This window comes from Thermobia domestica, chromosome 1 (assembly GCF_964235325.1).
Source record: "Thermobia domestica chromosome 1, izTheDome1.hap1.1, whole genome shotgun sequence".
Classification (NCBI taxonomy): domain Eukaryota; kingdom Metazoa; phylum Arthropoda; class Insecta; order Zygentoma; family Lepismatidae; genus Thermobia; species Thermobia domestica.
In genome coordinates, this window is record NC_137454.1 from 302,458,311 (window position 1) to 302,473,102 (window position 14,792).

The following is a 14,792-nucleotide window of genomic DNA, read 5'->3' on the forward strand; positions in this document are numbered from 1 at the left end:
TAAAGAAGGTGATTTCTCTCTACTGGACAATCCACGATGCGGTAGACCATCGATGGTGATGTGATGCGGTAGTGAGTGATGTGAATAAGGAGACCATTAATCAATTCATCCAAAATGACAGATGTGTGACGACACGACAGCTTGCTGAAATGACTGGTTTGTCATTGGATAGTGTGGTATCAGTGATACAGTTACTAGGGTACAAAAAGATCTGTGGAGGTTGGCTGCCTAGATTCTTGACAAGAGAAATGAAAAAGATGAGGAAGGATGTGTTCAGGGGACTCATGACGACCTTTACTGAAGAGTGGAAACAGAGTTTTGACCGCGTCATTACCCAGGATGAAAAATGGCTGTTTTTTCCTCTTTGATCGTCTGAAGGCCCACCTGCGCGGTAAAACATTTGATGGTGAGAAAGACCTTATTTCCTGTGTCAAGCGATGGTGTAAAAGTCAATTCCCAAAATTTTACCAAAGTGCATTGACATCATGGAAAGAACGTTGGACCAGTTGCGTCACAGCTGATGGAGGCTACATTGAGTAGGCTCAGTGTATAGCTCAATGTTCCAAGTATGTTCACAAGAAAGCTCATTCTCCTGCAACGAATAAAAAAATAAAGACCACTGTGCAAAACTTTTTGAACACCTTTTGTATATACTATTATACTATTATAGACCACCCTATATAGATAAGATATGTAAGTTTTCTATTATTTTCAATCGTATGCTACACTTTGAAACTTTTTTTGTACATTGTTGTACTTTAAAATTGATTTAAGATAATCAGGTACACTGATCGCGTTATCTGGCAATAATAAATTTGACCACAATTGACAAATTTACAAATATGTTAGGCTTAAATCCTTGCTACAGCATTAAGATAAAAATATATTAAGAGTTTTGTATGTTTTGGATTACACTACAGATGTTTCTACAATCGGACAGAAAAAAGCTTAAGACATTGGGTAAGTGATACTAGGAAGAAAATATTGCATGTATCACAGACTTACAATACGAAAACCGATTCATTTTTGTTGGAAGAAATGAATGTCATATCTTTCACTTCCATGATTATCCCTTTAATCTGCTAATAGCACTGGAATAACACAGTATGGAAGGAAGTGTTTGACTCAGCTTCAGCTCGGAAGCAAGAACCGGAAGTGAAATACAAGTACAGAGTAGATAAATTATGTTGGGAAAGGTCAAGAACCTCAGCAGGTCAAATTACCTGTACTAAAATAGACGAAAACTAGATCGTCGCTGTTCACCACCAACTTTCTTTTGATGGAAGGAGAACACATTTTTCGTTATCAAGAAAAAAAAGAGGAAAGTAGAAAAACAAAAACTGGAGCCAATTACTCTATTCTCTTTCAGTTCAACAACTTCACTTCCAAAGTTTTCTACAGAATTCTCTCTTTACCTTCTAAAGTTGTAACAGCAGTCTTTTTCTTCTATGCACTAAATGACCTTTATCACGGCAAACTTCTTAACTTTTCGCAGTCTGATGCAGAATATATAGGTAAGTTATTCCAACTCAATTACTAACAGTCTACAGAATAACAAGAGACCATTTACGTATATAGAGCATATATTTGAATCCAACAAAACATTGTTTGCATATGAATAAGTTATATACATGGAATTATCATACATTTTGCAATAATAATATAGATCTTTCAACACCAATCAAGTAATGTGCAAAGATTGGGTAATTTTCCAATGATCGGGGTATGTACTTCTTGAATAGAAATGACATTTGGAATAGACGTTTCCCAATCTTTGAAGCCATTTCCCAATCTATACCAGTGGTCGCCAAACTTAAGAAGCTTTTGAGCTACCGTGCCGTTTTTAAATCCTACTGTGAGCTACCAAACAAAAGAACTACCAGTTTTTTTTAAATTTTACATTTATTTATTGTCTATAAACTTACATTTCTAGCAAATATGAAATCAAAACTATCCAAGTTATCAAATGTTTCTTAGACACACGAAAAACAATGTGCACAGCCCCATGCGTATAAAATCAACTGTGAGATGAGGCTGAAAATGGCAGATGCGCGGGAAAAACAAGCAGTTGTTGTCAGTGCCCCTCGTCGCTCAGTGGAGAAATCAAGGTTAGCCAACCGGAGCGTTAAGAGGCCTCATCACTGCGAAATTAAAATACCGCTAATTTTACAGTAATTATGTGATATCTTCAAATAGAAAAAAAAAGATAATCGAAAAGTGGAACAAGACCTCCCTAGACAATATTATTTTGCGTGAGATACCGTTATCAAGACTCACCTATCTCCTTTCGATTTCCAGCCATTTAGAAACTTGGCATTTATTTTCGCGTTTCTAAATAACTGCAAACGCAAAGCTACTAGGTGACTTGTGATAACGCTACCTCATGCAAAATAACATCGTCTAGGGAGGTCTTGATCCACTTTTCGATTATCTTTTATCTATTTGAAGATATCACATAATTACTGTAAAATTAGCGGCATTTTAATTTCGCAGTGATAGGGACTCTTAATGCGATCTAACGAAAATGTCCCCGCGAGCTACTAGTAGCTCGCGACCGACAGTTTGGCGATCACTGATCTATACCAATAGATTTGGAAATGTGTTATACTCAAAGATTACCCTATTTTTCCTAGCCTAAAAGCCAGACATATATATTTTTCTACTTGCTTTCCATTAAACTAAATGAAACGGCATTAAAGGTTAGAGCAATTTTTCCCAACTGGTGATTCGCGGACCCCTAGGGGGTCGAGGCATTATTTACATCTCATAATTTATAAAACATGTAAATAATGTCATGAACCTGCTTTATGTATGCATTGTATGTCGTACGCTTAGGATACAACATACAGTAAATAAAGCTTTGTAATTTTGTTGTTAATATTACTATCTACCCCTTAACTGCTACTACTACGCAGGTACCAAACTTTAAAGGTGTGGGGCTGTACTTTGCCTTAGAAGTAATTGAGAAAAGGGTTCCGCAACTCTGAAGTAACTGGGAACCACTGTTTGAGAACAATATTATAAATAAACGGTTGCGGATTGACAAACACGATTCGTAAGGTAGTACACGAACTCAAGCAAACTATATAGTCCTCTTAAGCATGTTTTGTATTGCTATTTCATTAATTTTACTGTATGTTTTTACATTATTTTGCTTGCTTGTTCACATTCCATCTTAACTTGTGTAGGAAGAGAAGATTATTTCTGAGACTAAAACAGGTTATATAATTTACCCTCTTTTACCCCTAGAAACCTCATTTCACCAGAGAGTAATAAAAGTTATCCAAACTCTTTTGAAAGCACTTCATTTGAAGTAAAAACAGAGAGTGTGTGTATATACATACGAATGGTAACATTCATCACTTGATACATTATCATTCATATCTGAGAAGAGAGAGAAAGGGATATAAGACCATCAGATCGGTCCCAATCGGGTTTTATGCAAATGGAATCCCGCTTAACTAAACCCTGCTCGTAAAAGCTGTACGAACGAATATCATCCTTCTCTGCTCCCCCTTTTGCTAACATTCATTCCCAGCGTTTTGTTTCACCAGTGAGACAGACTGCCTTTCCCATCCTACTTTATAACGTACATGTCTCCGCGTGTTAATCACTTACGGCCCCAGTGACACAAAAACTGAAGATCACTTAACGTTTTATGTAGAACGATAACTGTCGTTTTAACAACCTGCCACCATTGTTATGTGTTGCTGCGAATTGTAAGCTAATCCTGGGTTTAACGTTGCATAATCTCTGATTTCATTCACAAACCTCTCACTCTTTCTTTCCCTCCTGCTGATGATATTTTAAATGAGTTATTACTTTTCCCTACACTTTTGTTTGTCCCTTACAATTGCCGAACGTCAAGAACAAAGGAGAAGCAACATAAAGATGAGCTATTTAAAATATTTGTATGTAAAGTAAGTAACGATAACACAGATCTTGAATTTTGATAACCTAAATCGCGTTTCTTTTAAAATGATCACTGAAATGTTGATCTAACGCACTTGATTCTATTTTATTATTTAACGCCAAGTTGGAAAAAAATTTTTAAAAAAAAAGAGAGAGAGAGAGACCTTCTGAAAATGGATTGATATACATACGTCTTTCTCTGCCACATTATTGGAAAAAGTAGTGATTACTCTAATGACGTAACACTTATGGTATGATCAAACATTACATATGATACTCCAACATTGCAACCAAGTTTTTCTTTTTCGTTCTTTGTACGGGAAGAATAAGAATAATGAAAAATATTCGAAAGATATATACATACTTTTTTGTTTCAAAATATTTCTTCGAGATCCCTTTAGAGGTCTCTCTCTCTTAGAAGTCATGTCATAAGATCCTACAATCTTTGTAAGATTCTACAAGGAGAATATTTTTTCAAAAGTCAAGCTTCTACCCATAATTTTTTTGAGATGTAGTGATGAGTAATTCAGTGAATGACCCAGTATATTTACTCTTATATATATATATATATATATATATATATATATATATATATATATATATATATATATAGAGAGAGAGAGAGAGAGAGAGAGAGAGAGAGAGAGAGAGAGAGAGTAGATGGATACATAGGTCTGTAACTTTTAGGAAACAAACCATACAAGGATAGGCAAAAGCAAATTTTTTTACTGGATACCAAAAGTGGCAAGTACAGACCTATACAAGGTAGTGTGACGAAATTAGGTAATACTGCTACTATCTTAGAAACTAATTACCCAAGATAGATGGGTGTCAACAAGTATTGGAAAGACTTTAATCCAGCAATGGATGGACAATTGTTGATAATGGTATGTATGCGTTTCAAATATAAAGAACAGTTACTGCTACACTCATGTGATCCCAGTTCTCATTCTTGATATCTGAGCATTTGACATTAAGAAATAAACGCTTATACCTTGTTCTGAGAGATATGTTTAACCCTGCTACTGTAAGAATTTCTAAAAACAGATAATTAAAATAAAATTTACTATTCCTGGGTATAACTAGGTAAAATTTATTGTTATGTCTGGGTATGACAAACTGTTCTGCGAACTCAAAATATTTTAACAACCGGTTCTAGTGAAACGGTGCGAACCGGCTAGAAAACACTACTGTACATATTAATTTCAGAGGACCTCAAATTTCTTTATTCTTGAATTTTACGGTAGAAGTTGCTTCAATTTATTCAGTAGTACTCGTCTGTAATTATCTTTTATTTTTGTACGAGTAATAACGTAATGTAAAGCGAGGTAATGAAAAAAAAAATAGGCATTTGGCGTCTTTTTGCTTCAAACCAATATAAATTCTGAATCACGTTTCTTTCCGGATCAATAATAATAATAATAATAATAATAATAATAATAATAATAATAATAATAATAATAATAATAATAATAATAATAATAATAATAATAATAATAATAATAATAATGCCAATTAATCTTACAAAGAAGACTAAGTACTTACCACACGTATAAACAACTTTCAAATACATGCGAGATTCTGGCCTGCAAGGATTGCCAAATGTTGCCGCATCTGCTGATAAAGTACATTTTCTTTTCCCGTGGCAGATCTGCATTACTGTTTCAGTGGCGTAGCTAACGAGGCAAGCTGTGAATGAAGAATAATACAATATTTATACATAATTTATTATTGTTATTATTTTGACAATAATAATAAAGTTGTAGCAATTCTTTTTACATTTTAAAGCAATGTGAACGTACATGGGAAGAGCGTTTTAAGTTATATTTGGTAAAATATAGAACACACAACAGTTGGAAATATCACGTAGAAGAGTTGTTCATTTCTGTACCCCGACGAATACTGTAAAAATTATAGGAACGATTTACCATCTAATCATAAAATGACATGAAATACTTCAGTTTTACGTCTTACGATTATGTCATGTTAGCTAAAAGAGACTATGATGGAAATAAATGAAATAGTGGAATGAGAAAAGTGGAAGGAAACGGGAGGACCCGAAAAAACCTACGCTCACGGTGTTTTGCTGCTTGGCGAGAAACGGGATCGAACCATGGATCCCATGCACCCACCAGGGATGAACGCTTTACTACTACTGTGCCTCTGCCACCCCACCACCTATTTGTGTTGGTCTGCTCCAAACTACTTTCCCGCTGCATCTACACACCGATTACAACGTTGTCAACCCCACTGGAAGCAAATCTAGAAGGCTTGTTGTGGAATGTGCCTGAGTTCTTTCGTCATGTTAGCCTCGATGTCAGGGATGGTGACCTTCTTTTGTTTGTTTTTTCGTTTTAGCGTAGATTGATTTTAGTGTAGGGAACAGAAAAAAAAATAGCATAAAATTGGGTCTAGGTCAAAACTCCCATAGCCAAAACTCCCACACTCAAGAAACGTCAAAACGCCCACACAATCGGTCATAACTCCCACGCAAACGGACAAATCTCCCAAATACACGAACGGTCAAAAACCCCACAGCCAAAACTCCCACACTCAAGAAATGTCAAAACGCCCACAGAATCGTTCATAACTCCCACACAAATGGACAAAACACCCACACATAGCAACGGTCACAATCCCCACATAAATGGACAAAACTCCCACACGCAGAAATTATCACAACCGCCACACAAATGGACAAAACTCCCACACAATCGGACAAATCTCCTACACTTTGAAATGATTCTGGTTGCACGTCTTGTAAGTTTCATAGGGTAAAAATAAAGAAAAGAAGTACAAGGGTGTTTTGATCGTTCGTGCATTTGGGAGATTTGTCCATTTGTGTGGGAATTATGACCGATTGTGTGGTCGTTTTGACATTTCTTGAGTGTGGGAGTTTTTTCTGTGGGAGTTTTGTCCATTTGTGTGGGAGTTATGACCGTTGGGGGTTATGACCGCTTACTTGTGTGGGAGTTTTGGCTGTGGGAATTTTGACCTGCTCCCATAAAATTAGATCTGGCAACTAGGGGGATGGTGTATGACAGGAGTATTATGGGCCAAGAAGTATCACACCCTTCTCGAAGAGGGGCATACAACAGGCCCGTATCCAGGGTGGTCTAGGGGCCCAACTTCCTAAATTTTGGCTGGCCCCCTAAAATTTTCACTGTAGACTGGCAAATGAACTAAAACATGGTGATGAACTATAATAATGTTGCATCGGCCCCCCTAACTTCAGCCGGGCTCCCTTACATTTTTGGGCTGGCTACAGGCCTGGCACACAACATTGTCTAATAAAACGCCATTGCCCAGATTCCCATTTATTTAGCCATTCATGATAAACAAAATCACGTAACCGTTATAACACAGCCGTGTAGACTTCCTTATTAACGGTTTGGCCACGTGGAACAAATCCGTGGCAATGATCATGGACATGTCAAAAAATAAAAAATGTCAGTAGCACTTTTACCCGGAATCAGACTTGTCCGGCCTTTTGAGGTCTCGAGGATCCAGATATCTTGGGATAGGAGCTTAGTTTCAGGGGCATACCCATAAGCCCCTGATTCATCCTGTATATACATAATTTTCCTGCGACTTACGAATGAGCGACTAACACGAGGATAAACTTAGACGGATATTCTTTTAGCTTGGAAAAGTGAAAATCACTGAAAGAGCGATCCTCGATTTATTAGTGCATCACCGAATAATATTTACCGAGCGAAGTACCTCAAGTGGTAGAGCGTTGGCTTCGCATTCGAGAGGTCGTGGGTTCGAATCCCGCTGCCGACCATCCTGACAGGTTTTCCAGGGTTTCCCTCAGTCCTACCAGGGAAATGGCGGGATGGTACCTACTAAACAGGCCCTTTCCGATACCTTCTCAAATCCTTTCCATTGTTATTGTTGTTGTTAGATATCCAGTGTAAAATGGCCTCTGAGCTGTATCTGGTGATTGTTAAATAAATAAATATGATATATTTAACACAGATTCGCTGCTCCTTTTGATCACGCATTTCATGGATTACACAACACGCAACCACGTCTTATTTGAAAGGCCTAAGCTCAGGTGGGAGTGATAACGCTATGACGTCATTATGAGATATTGCCACATATACTTGTGGTGAGGATTCTGAGCTACAGATAACACTTCTTGAGAAAAGAATTGGAAATTAAAATAATAACCATTGTATGTTTCCCGCTACGATAATTTTCAAAAATTGACTTCTTACGGCTTGTTTAAATTTCATCAAGTATAGTTTACAATTTTTATATTTTCTTTTTAAAAGGCAATATTTTAAGATGTTCATTTTCAGACTAAACGAAACTGATTGAGATAGATCTGGAACCCTCCGAACTAGATATTAATACTTTACCTCTGAACTAGCGTATCTCTCCCTAGACTCTAGAGACACATGGTATTGTCGAAAGAAAGAAAAAAGTAAAAAATAGGTTAACATTTTCTTCTTTCAAAAAAAAAAGAATATATATATAGTTTGCTTTCTTCAGTGTTTTCTTCTTCGTAGTAACCACAACAAAACGTTCCTCCCTAGACAAAGTCTGTAGGCTCCCTGTTTTCTCTTGGTTGATGCTCTATCTCGCTTAACCCGTTTGTGGTCAGAACAAACCAAGCAGAAATTTTCAGCTGAGCTTTAGGCAAAATATTTCGTGAACGAACGCTGCAGCGTTTATGAAAACTTCAGTGAACAATTTCAGAAATGAAAATTCTTTTCCGGTAGTTTTGTTAAGCAGAAAAGCTCTTTTTCATTACTGTTCCTTTCGCTTTAAAAGTTTTCGTCGAAAAAAAAATATAGGGCAATGGTCAAATTTGTTGGCAGTTACTTACAGCAGTGTTTCTACTTATGAATATAGCAATCCTCTGTGTTTGCTTTGTCACAAGGTAATTATGTTAACTCATATTTAGTTGACCGAAAGTGAGACTTAAGATCTGTTCAAATATTGAAGAAAACTTTCTATAGTTATGGGTTACTCGTACTATAAGATCATAAGACTTGATTTAATGTTGCCCACGACTTACTGTGTTTCCTGTCTTATCTGGAACTTAAAGATATAGTCCTCGTCTTGTTTTTGAGATATGAATCGAGACAAGACAAGAGCAACATTAGCTTAATTTATACATTAGTATTTGTGAAATTTGCTACACCAAAAAAGATAAGCGCCATTTGAATGAAATTTATAACCGTTTCGTTACAAACTGTACCTGAATTATTACAATTACAGACTTGTGCAACACCTCTAATGTTGACAAATAAGCTTACATGTGGTACAATCACTGTTTCTATTCGTCGAAGTATCTAATTGAATATGGGTTTGTTGTACTCTTGGAGAAACATTAGTGTTGCCACGAGATGAGACGAGAAATAAGATTGTCTCGTCTCGTTTCGTAAATTTTGTAGAAGACTCGTCTCAATACTCGAAGAATTCTTTCTCACCTTGCCTCGATTTTAGAATAGCTTTTCTAGTCTCGTCTCGAAATTTTTCTTACACAATTTATGTCCTGATTTTTTTTTTTCAAGTTTAATCTAAAAGTTACCAGAACAGTTCCAAGTCACTAAAAGTCAATTAACATTGTGATATAACAACATTTGAACCACATTTATTATTAAAGTATTTTGTGTAATGAGCAGCGTATCTTCAAATCTTGATAAATGTTCTTCATTATGTTCATACAAACGCTTTAAAATTTATAATTCTTAAACTACGAGTCATATAGCTCATAATCATGTAATACTAAAACGATGTTTGAGATTCAAAACTTGAATGGACTAGTGTTGTCCATGAGTCTTGAAAAATTTCTTGTCCCGAAAATTAGGAAACATTTGCAACGTTCTTATATGTGAGTCCATAAAATATCTACACTATCTGATGTCTGGCGGAAATGAACAAGGTTACGACCAGGTATATCCCCAAATACTTGTTGGCCGATATATCAGGCAACCATGAAGGCTAGGGAAGCAAGGATACTCGCTGTTCCTCGAAGAATGCTTGGATACATGTGGCTTAGTATTGCTCTGCTGAAATGTAATAATCGGAGTTGTTTTAAAGAAGAATATGTTCGTGCTTTTAGAATTTCTTGATGTAGCAGTTACTGGGGAGATTGTCTTCAGTGCAGCCCAACAGCCGAGATTACGCGTTGCACCCAATGATGTCCCGCAGATTCCGAGGTCCATGATAACGTTTGAAGCGTATGCGACTGTCCTGTACAACAAATTGAAATGGAAGTTGTCCACAAATAGAACCGTCTGTCAGTCAGCACACCGGCGATAGTATAAGTATTCGCATGTTTATTATATCCTGAAGCTTATCCTGCGTCAATGGAAACTGACACAGAGCCATAGAACCATAAACGTACACAAGCCTACACTCATCACCGTGTTCCTACGTCAAACTAATACAGTGAAAGACACTATGCAGTCCATCTTTATCATAGATACAGGATATCTATCATCTCGTGTTATGACCCTATTGCGCCATCCATTGTCCAATGATCACTGCTTATGATTTGTTTCTGCGCTTCACACACCCATCACTGCCAAAATTCCATCCACTGTACGTGTACAAATTTTACGATACGAGAAACCATTTTTCCATAAGTAGACCATGTGCAATTTTCTTTAATTCGCCCTTTTGCGTTGACAAGAAACAATTAAGCTTGCCCACACAGTTCCAGTTCTCTTGTCTGCGTTTCACAACCTGAGTACGGCGTCAAAAGTCCTCTGGAGGTACTATTCTTTCTGTACACCGAACCTAGGGCTCTGGTGGGTTAACGTGCATCCTATTCTGCTGAAAATGTAAATGTTCGTATGTGATTTCATGTTGTACAGAATCCCCAAGTTTTGCAGCAAACAGAGTGTATATGTAATAATAATTTATAGATGAAGAAGACAGAGAAGAAAGTGTAGTAGCTAATTTCTTTTGTTGATTTTAAGGCGAAGAGAACGTTAGCAGGTTACCTACTTGACTGTATGGGATTTCGCCCGTTTGTGAAACCCTTTTCTCTTGCTCCGTTTAATTATCGGTAAAACCCTAAAAATCAGCCACGTCTGTGACTGCAACAAAACGCTTTTTTTTTTATTCCGCTCCAGGAAACGAAAAGAAAAAGGAAGAAGTAAAGCAGTCTAATAATCATTGTTCTGTTCAGTTCACTTTAACCGTTTCGCGTTTCTGCTTTATATCCTCGGTTCTAGACATTCTCAATTGATTATGATAAGGCCAGACCGCTGCTGATACATGACTTAATCTGCAATTTATGCTTGATATAAATACAGTATTCATTTTTTTTCCAGTTTTACACCTATACGACAATATAAGTGTTAGTTTTAATAGAAAGAAATTTCGTCTTTTGTGTATTAACAAAATATCCTTAAAATTTTTGCTACAATATTAAAATGAAATATTAAGAGGCCCCATCACAGCGAAATTAAAATACCGCTAATTTTACAGTAATTCTGTGATATCTTCAAATAGATAAAACATAATCAAAAAGTGGTACAAGACCTCCCTAGACAATATTATTTTACATGAAATACCGTTATCACAACTCACTTACCAACTTTCGATTTCCAGTCATTTAGAAACCCGGTATTTATTTTCGCGTTTCTAAATGGCTGCAAACGGAAAGCTACTGGGTGACTCGTGATAACGGTACTTCATGCAAAATACTATTGTCTAGGGCGCTCTTGTTCCACATTTGGATTATATTTTATCTATTTGAAGATATCACGGAATTACTGTAAAATTAGCGGTATTTTAATTTCGCAGTGATAAGGCCTCTTAAGAAAGGTAAACTGTCAAAATTTGCTTCAAACATATCACAAGTATTCCATGGAGCACCCGTGTAACACGACACACATAAAGCTGATAGTCTATCTCCTGCTAAACCTTTTGTAGCAGGTTGCAGTCACTATCAGCAATTCATTTGATGCTAGCGTTTCAATAATCTAGCAAAAAAATTAAGGATAACACTTTAAGAGGCCTTATCACTGCGAAATTAAAATACCGCTAATTTTACAGTAATTCCGTGATATCTTCAAATAGATAAAAGATAATCGAAATGTGGAACAAGAGCGCCCTAGACAATATTATTTTGCATGAAGTACCGTTATCACGAGTCACCCAGTAGCTTTCCGTTTGCAGCCATTTAGAAACGCGAAAATAAATACCGGGTTTCTAAATGGCTGGGAATCGAAAGTTGGTAAGTGAGTTGTGAGAACGGTATCTCATGTAAAATAATATAGTCTAGGGAGGTCTTGTACCACTTTTTGATTATGTTTTATCTATTTGAAGATATCACAGAATTACTGTAAAATTAGCGGTATTTTAATTTCGCTGTGATGGGGCCTCTTCAAAAAGTGTCTCATACTAACATATGTTTATCAGATTTCACAGAAAAAAATGTCTGAATTCGGGTAAAGCATTTTGACTTGCCGTGTATTTTGTCCTCTTCCTTCTGCACCTTTCACATTAAAATTTGGCTCAACTCGAAGTCTCGTACAAACTTTGAACATTTATGGCAAGCACTCCCACCCCTTTTTCTTTCTTCTGGATCAAGTACCTAAACACGCTTAAGCATGTTTAATTATTCTAGATGAAAATTGCAAACACCAAATTTCATATTTCTAACTTTAAGGGGGTCGGCGATATGGGCATCTTATAATAATAATAATAATAATAATAATAATAATAATAATAATAATAATAATAATAATAATAATAATAATAATAATAATAATAATAATAATAATAATAATGACAATACCTCAACACTTTTTTCTTTCACATGGTTTCCTCTATCTTAGGACAAATATCACCAAAAAAAAAAAAAACAACAACAACATAAAACACGCATTTCATTATTTTAAATGCAGGATCCAAACAATAAATTTCGTGTCTCTAACCTTACGAGTTTTTTGACAAACATTACAAACTCCTCCCCTCTTCCTTCTAGGATAAATATAAAAAATGCTTGAATATGTATTTAATTGTTTTAAATGTGAAGTTCAAATACTAAGTTCATGACTGTAACTTGAAGGAATTATGAGATATGACCATTTTATTATAAAAATTATAATCCCATCCCCTTTTTCCCTGCCCATTCCCCTTTTCTTTCCTTCTTGGTCAAATATCAAAAAACGCTGTAACGTGCGTGTTATTATTTTAAATGAGAAGTCCAAACATCAAATTTTATGCATCTAATCTTACAAGTCCGAGTTACAGACTCCTTAGTATAATAACTGTAATCCTAATCACTTGGTTAAAATTTTCTTTTCTTCTTCTTCTTCTTCTTTGATCCAATATGAGATTACACTGAAACACATATTTAATTGTTTTAAATGGCAATTCCAAATACCGAATATAATGACTCTAACCTTGACGGATTATGATATGGGCGTCTTATTATGATAGGGGAAAAGTACCGTATTTCGTCCCCGTGCCTAATTTCGGCCCCCGATTTATCTACGTTGATAAGTGCCGCAACCTGGTGGCACCTAACTGGAATTTCCGTAAAGGAGGAAATTGTGAGTTGGACGTATCGGTGCGAGAAGTCGTTTTGTGTTGTAATGATTGTTCTGTTGTTTAATAATTATTACAAGCAAGAATGTTTTGTTTTCCTGGTTGTGACAACACTCTTAGCACCAAAGGTAAGTAAACGCACCACAATTTTATGTCTACAAATAGATTATAATATCTATTTTAAGATTAGAAAGTTGTAATTGCTTGCAGCACGAGTGTCATGTTGGAGAATGGGTAAGTTTCTAATTTCGTCCCCTTAGGTTTACCTAATTTTCATCCCCGCGACGAAATTTGGAATAAATGTTTCCCTCTCGTCATGGTTTAGATGTTAAAATAATGGAATCTGATTATTCGTTTCCCATCTAATTTCAGATGCCCTTGTCACCGGATCTCCCCACATGACAAACGTCAGAAGATAGATGAGAAGAAAAATATTTCTAGTTGTGTATCTACTGATATAAATAAACCTTTAGAAAGGGGCACGAAAATACTTCTAGAAAGTTCTGCAGAAAGTAGCCGTAAAATATCTAGGCCTACTGAGCCAAGCACCTCTACGTTTTGCCTTGAGTCTCAGGAGGGTTCATTTTGACTTAGGAAACGAGCAAATACTGTTTTTGTGAAGAACAAGAAACCGAGAAGATAACTAAATGCTCCGTCATCACATCAGGAAGAAGAAGAAGAAGAAGACGAAGATACCACATATGTATCGACTGACAATGAAGACAGCGAGGACGAGGATGTTGTCTGTAACATTTTTGGGAAGTCTTCCTCCGCAGACAAGAAAGGGGAAAAGTGGAAAAGAGACTTTTTTTGAAAATTAAAAATTCGTACTTTTTAATATTTTTCAGCAGTTCTTTTATTTAATTACTATCTTTCCAAAATCCAATACGGCATGTCTTAGCTAAGTGTCCAAACTACAATAGTATGTAATTTCTATGTGTCTAAACCTATTATTGTTCCAACAGGAGTAAAAAAAAAAAAAAATGGAGGACGAAATTTGGGTACTTTCCCCTAATTGTAATCCTCACCCTGTTTTCCATCCAACCGCATTTTCTTTCCTTCTATATAAAATATTGTTGAAAAAACGCTGAAACAAGCCCCTAATTCTATTAAGTAAAAAATCCGTATTTCATTTTTCTAAAATTCAGAAACTTCGAGATGTAGACATGTTTATGTAATAATTTCTCCCTTTTTCCCTTCTCTGTTGAGTTACCAAAAAATCCTTCCTTAGTGGTACTTCACGTTATAGATTCTATGTATTGTCAAACTTTGAAGTTTCCAGCTTAAATGGCTTGGCTTGGGCGGCATTAATTGGTCAGTCAGTCAGTCACTCTTTCATGTAGGACATATTATTT

General features: G+C 36.0%; 1 protein-coding gene across 3 annotated transcripts in view; it reads right to left on the reverse strand.

Moving 5' to 3' along the window:
* The window catches only part of LOC145661745 (uncharacterized), a 575,920-nt gene that overhangs the window by 53,400 nt on the left and 507,728 nt on the right, over positions 1 to 14,792 (reverse strand). For all 3 annotated transcript variants that reach the window (XM_081727084.1, XM_081727086.1, XM_081727082.1), the window contains exon 5: positions 5,458 to 5,601. In XM_081727084.1, the coding sequence (XP_081583210.1) occupies positions 5,458 to 5,601 (144 nt within the window). The remainder of the gene's footprint in view (positions 1 to 5,457; positions 5,602 to 14,792) is intronic.